At 42.8% G+C, this 6,329-nt stretch overlaps 1 protein-coding gene across 1 annotated transcript in view; it reads left to right on the top strand.

The window, feature by feature from the left end:
* Positions 1–6,329, top strand: part of LOC109462016 (centrosome-associated protein 350-like) — a 39,764-nt gene that overhangs the window by 19,559 nt on the left and 13,876 nt on the right. Inside the window, 6 exon segments of the mRNA XM_019758505.1 lie at positions 1,622–1,701; positions 2,005–2,092; positions 2,691–2,835; positions 3,320–3,503; positions 3,917–4,074; positions 4,668–4,875. Of these exon segments, the coding sequence (XP_019614064.1) occupies positions 1,622–1,701; positions 2,005–2,092; positions 2,691–2,835; positions 3,320–3,503; positions 3,917–4,074; positions 4,668–4,875 (863 nt within the window).

The raw sequence follows: 6,329 nt of genomic DNA on the forward strand, positions 1-6,329 counted from the left end.
CACTCACACTTACAAACACACACACACACACACACACACACGCTCACACGCACACACACACACACACACACACACACACACACACACACACACGCACACACACACACACAGACACACACAGACATGGTGCAGCAGTACATGCATGAGGAGGAGGTCAGGGCAAGGCACCAGGTAACTATCTAATATATACATACAGTTATACTCTCACTCACACGCACACACACACTCACACACACTCCACAAGGCACCAGGTACTGACTGAGTCTCACACTTGTAGTGGCACACACAGTAGTGGTACATACCCTTCTGTTACAATAGCAGAAGTGTTACTCACACTTTTGTTACATACATTGTAGTCAGTATTAGTACACAGCTTTCTGTTACGTCATCAATAGTAGTGCTCAAACATCCTTCACATCATCAGTATTGGTACATGCAAGTTGTCAAATTTGCCTTTCCAATAGATAGAATGAGATCATTAATCAACAATTGATTATGGTGTAGATTATGTGGAAAAATCTGGAGATTTTGAAGAAACAGATTGTTTCACAAATAGCAACTATACTCCATTGAGACATTTTTTTCTAGACTTTGGTTCATACAAGAACTTGAATTTTACATGAGCTGTGTAGTTATCAGTAGTGTAGTGTTGTAGCCACTGCCAGTAGTGTGATGTATTATCTCCTTATATGGTTATCACTGTATCTTCAGTTTGTTTCTTTCTCACCTGAGTTTTTGTCCTTCCGTGTCCCTCCTTCACTCATTTGTGGTTCTGTCCATTTTCTCTCTTCTTTCGTTCTCCCCTCCTTCTTCTGTTCCCTCCATCCGTGGGCGCAGTTCGTGTCGCAGGGCTGTGTGGTTATAGACCTGGTGTGTGATTACCTGCGCAGCAAAATGGTTCAGGCACAGAAACAGGTACACCATGGACGACCCCGCCCCCCTCCCCCCTGCTGTAGAACGACCTTGTCATGCTCTTTTCTTCTCAACATTTTGTCCTTCTGTTTTGTTTTTTGTGTTTTCTGCATATTTTGAGCAACACCACATCATTCTGCATGTGTGCCATAGTCTATGTTCTCTATTCTTGGCAATTGACTTGTTTCAGTGTGGCCAGGATTTACAAGGTTAATGTTAGTAATATTATTAGAGTACAGTCAAGAAGAGTGTGTTAGTATTAATACTTCTATCTGATATTATATAACTGACACAGAATAGAAACTTGAGCAAGAAACACAGTGTGGTATAGAAAGTCAGGAGTTTTGAAACACGATGTCTAGATATTATGTAGTAGGTATAATTTTTAAAAGGCTTTTTTCTGACCAAGCTTGATTGTATTCCAGTGCCTTGCTTACCATTTTTCATGTATATGATGTAAATACAGCTATATAAGAGTTACATTGTATGTCAGTCTTGGGCTGGTTGGTGATATGACAGAAAGAAAAAAAAAAGTTATCATGAAAAAGAAGGTTCATATTTTTCTATATTATAAGAAAACTCTGATAAACAATTTTTTTGCCAAAATGAACACTTAGTAATTGAGTATGACTGACTTTCTCTCATAAGGTTGTGCACACACACAAAAAAACCTCTCAAACTTCCTATGACTGACTTTTTTTTCCCCCAGGCCTCCTTACTACGCCTGAGAGAAAAAGCCCTGAAGGAGAAAACCAAGGCAGAACTGGACTGGCTGGAGCACCAGAAGAAGTGAGTGGGAAGGGATGGACTGTCAATGGGGGAGGGGGGAGGCTTCACAAGGAAAAGAAAGAATTTGCACCAGTACTTGTAGCTTTTAAACCAAGAAAGTTGACAAAAGAAATTTGACTTTGAACAAAATTTGCACACACGCATGTCTAAACCTACCCACGGTTTTAAAGATTTAATCGATGAATGTTGATAATTTTGTTGTCCTGGGAATTGCCTAATTTTTGAGATGATACTAGGTGACCACATTGTCTGTTGTTTTATGTTGTTTATTGTAAATGTTGTTTATGTTTGTGTGGTTGCCAGGAGACTGAGAGACAAGGGTGCGGATGACAGCATGCCGCCCATCAGGAAAAGACAGCGAGGCCTGATGCTGAGATTACAGACTGAACAGGTAATATCTTTCTATCGTCATTGGGTGTTACTTTGCCTTTGCAGCAGGGCTGAATTACAACGGGCTTTAACTTTAAGGGTTAAGCCACCCCAACTCTTTTCTATAAGTTTGGTGATTATCTGAAGCCTTAAAATGCAGAGATCAAGGGTCTTCATGAGGCCAAGAAAGCAGCACACTGAGTAATACATGTAGATGCTTTTGCTTTTCCATTTTTCCAAGTGGAAAGAGCTGAAGAAAGACTGATTGATGCTGCAGGATGCTGAAGCTACTGCAGCAGCAGAATACAGTGGACTACTATTTTGTACTTTAAACACTAACCTTCATGTCAGGCAGAGATTAAGTGTCTGCGTGAGGCAAACAAGCCATGAGTGAGAGCTCCACAGATACAAACTACGACTATTATTAAACCTGTGTAATCTGCATCCCCTCCAGGCTGAGATCAAGCGCCTGCGTGAGGCAAACAAAGCGGCGAGTCGTGAGCGTCAGCTGCTCTTCATGCAGCAACAATAAAACATAACTTCTGTAGCAAACCTGAGTAATGATAGAGTACATGTAGTCTAACCTGTTATTAAACTTCTGTACTCTGACTCCCCTCCAGGCTGAGATCAAGCGCCTGCGTGAGGCTAACAAAGCGGCGAGTCGTGAGCGTCAGCTGCTCTTCATGCAGCAACAGGAGATCATGAAGATGAGGCAGAGCACAGCCGCCATCAGGGAGAAAATCAGGCACAGGAAGAAAGACACAGGTACTTCTTTCATTTATCCCAAGACTCAAGACTCCTGGAACAAACTTTTTTCAGTTTGTACAAAATACAGTCAAACCTGCCCAAGCTGCCACCTAATATATTCAAGCCAGCCACATGGCCATAACAGCTACATTTTCCTGCTCCCGAAATCTTTTTCCTGTAGGCACAAGCTCAGACCAAGAGGGCCACTTGTCCAAGCAGAAGGGCGGTTTTTACCGCTGAGTTAAAAATGTCCCTCCAGATGCCCTTTTTTCATGTTGTTCTTTCAGTTGCAGTTCAACATTATTTTTTGCTTGATGAATAAAGCACACAGCAATTGCTTAAACATTGACAATAGCAGCGAGAAGCAGAACTCCAGTCAGAAGCTCTGAGGAAGGTGTCTGATAGACACTGAAACATCAGCACTTAGGTGAAAAATCTTGGTTGTGTAGAAGAAAACTATTGTATCCTATTGTCAACTTAATATCAAACTTTCCCCCACCAGGAGCGTCAGATGAAGAGATCCCAGAGGAGTTGTCAGATAAGCTGTCTCCTGCAGACAGGAGTGCGGCGGCCGGGCCGGGAGACGTCTCAGCAGACACACCCAGGGACAGGAAGGACTCCGTCTCAGACGCTGAGGCCAAGATGCTGCAGAAACTCAAGAAGATGCACGACCCCAAGGACGAAAGGTCAAGAAACGTTCTGAAATCCTCAACTTCCGTTACTGTTTCTTTTTAGAACTCAACATTTTTATGATTGAAAGACACATGAAAATGTTTTTATTCGATCCTTTTATATTTCTCAAGTTGTAACTTGAGCCACTCTAAGTCTAAGAAAAAAATGGTTAGGACTCCCCTTCTTTATGTTTAAATGTCTGAGATACAATCATCTTGGAAAGTTTGGGAGCCAATTGTTGAATGTCTGCTGATGCCTCCTATCAAAATATTTTCCTTCTCCTCAGTCATGTTCAAAAGTTACAGTATTACTTACTTCATTAGGTCTCCTCAGCTTAGCGAGTGCCCTGCCTTTGTCTGCACATCATCCTGTACCTACAGTATTATAAGACCTTTAAAACCTGAGAAACATTTCCCGTCTCCCACAGATACCTGACAACCCGTGAGCAGAAGCTTCAGCACCGTAAGAAGAACGCGGAGGACCTGTTGGCATGGAAACAGCAGCTGGACGCCGAGGAGAAGAAGGTCCGCTCGCTGGAACGGCAGGCGCTGTCCGTCTGGGGTCAGGACGTCAAGGGTGGCAAAGGTCAGTGCAGGATGGGAGGCCAAGGTGGCAAAGGTCAGTACAGGATGGGAGGTCAATGGGGCAAAGGTCAGTACAGGATGGGAGGTCAATGGGGCAAAGGTCAGTACATGGTGGGAGGTCAAGGGGTTAAGGTTATTAGTACAGGCTGGGAGGTCAATTTGGCAGTTTTTCAGTGCAGGCACTGTCTGGGGTGAGGCCATCCAGGGGGCAAAGTTCAGTATAACAGTTGAAGGTCATGGGGCATAGTTCAATACAAGAACTCATTTAAAGGTCAGTTCAGGGTGAGATGTCAGAGGTCAGTATGGGGTGGCATGTCAGAGGTCAGTATAGGGTAGCATGTCAGCCATATTTTTCATTTTCATGCACAAAACAATGAAAATGAAGAGGCATTTAGTTGTTCAGATGACGATTTCAGCACCAAGGACAGGGTTGGCAGACTTCCGTCAAACTTAACAACCCGAAAATGATTGGCAGGAGGTTAAGAGGACAGAGGATTTGTTTGGTGTAAGTTGTAGATCCGCAGTTGTTGGAAGTGTTGGTGTGTATGATTTTGCGGAACAAGAATGCTCAATCATTTCCTTTGTGATTCCCAGACAAGTCAGCCGCGTCCCCCCAGCCCAAAGTCCCGGCCTCCCCGGACAGCGTGGTGACGGAGAGCGCCGCGACCCCCGCTGACCCCTCCAGGACGCACCGCCGTTCCCATAGCAACCAGAGTGAGAGCTCCATCGCCGAGGAGGTCGGGAGTCGCTCCTCCTCTATACCGGAGGAGATCGGCACCGAGTCTAACGGGGACAAACCCAGGTAAGGGGTTATTTTACATGTATGGGAACACATGATAAAAGGGATTATCAAACAGATGAATCAGATGTTTTTTACACTACTCTCTTTAGTGAAAGCTTTTGTTTGTTTCACATTTTTTGACAAAATTGCTATCATTTTTTTTATTTGATATCTTGATGACAAACCCAGGTAAGGCATTCCAACAGGTAAGGCATTCCATGTGAACACTCAGATACATAGGATTGCAAATCCAAGATGCTGTTTTATTTTAACTAGTCTCTTGAGCAAAGGAGAATAAATTGTACATGTAGGTTTCAGTTTAGTTGTTACTCGTTAAACATCATGACACCTGTCCATTACTTTCTTCTTATGGTTGTTTGACTTTTTTTTAATGTGTCAGTAAACAAAAATGCTTGTTTTCGATATGATGTGTTTAAGATGTAAGAATTGGTACAAACATAGGTTTCCATACAATTATTACCAATGAAATTTGATCACGTCCCTACTCCAATATATGAGTGTTAGACCTAACCAGTTTTGACACCAGTCTTGCAGTCAATAGTACCATAAAATCCCATTATCTGCCTTTACAATGTAATTAGAAATGATTGATTTTTAACTGAAGCAGGTGGTTTGTGAGGATGGATGTGTTTACTAATGTGACAGCTCGTTAGTGGGGTCGTTAATATTTGAACAGCTTAATTAACTTGTATCAGGAGGCTCCAGATAGGATTACTGAATTCCCATATACAGGTAAAAGGTTAATCAGATTATTGCTGCATCATGTTTGTTTAATTACAGTTATGTGGTTTCATGACTAAGTCTTGTTCTGTTGCTACATCAGTGTATTTTCACAAATATGAAGATGAAGAAGCATTTAGTTGTTAAGATGGGGATTTCAGCACCAAGGACAGGGCTGGCAGACTACCCTCATACTCAGCTACTCAAAAAAATCGTCATATGATAACCCTAACCCATTCAGGCATAGAACTAGACATGCACGATTCTGGATACGATACATGTAATGTAGAAGCCATCCAGAACTGTGCCTGATCCTCACTGATTCATGTATAAAAGTAGATAAGCAAGGTTCTGGAAATGATAGAGATTATCCAGAACAGTGCCTGATCTAAACCCCAGAAGATCATTTTATAGAGCATAGGCATGATTCTGGATACACCATTGTCCATTGGTCATTACACCTAAACCCTAATAATATGTACATATAGTTCCTGGCCCTTCCGTGAACATGAATAATCCATGACCCTGGGAGCCAGACGTCCGACCACACCAGACAGGCTTATGTTTCAGGATAAAAGCCTGGCGCTGCCACGTCCAGCAGCTTCACCCTGGAGCTTTCATCTGGGGGTCCCCAGGGGGGTTCCAGGCTGGACCAAGTTTATTGGTTGGTTCTTGGAGTTGTCCAATGTCGATATTGTATCATAAATGTCGGCTGATGATGATGATTATGATGA

Source organism: Branchiostoma belcheri, unplaced genomic scaffold (assembly GCF_001625305.1).
Source record: "Branchiostoma belcheri isolate BF01 breed outbred unplaced genomic scaffold, Haploidv18h27 scaffold98, whole genome shotgun sequence".
NCBI classification, from domain to species: Eukaryota; Metazoa; Chordata; class Leptocardii; order Amphioxiformes; family Branchiostomatidae; genus Branchiostoma; species Branchiostoma belcheri.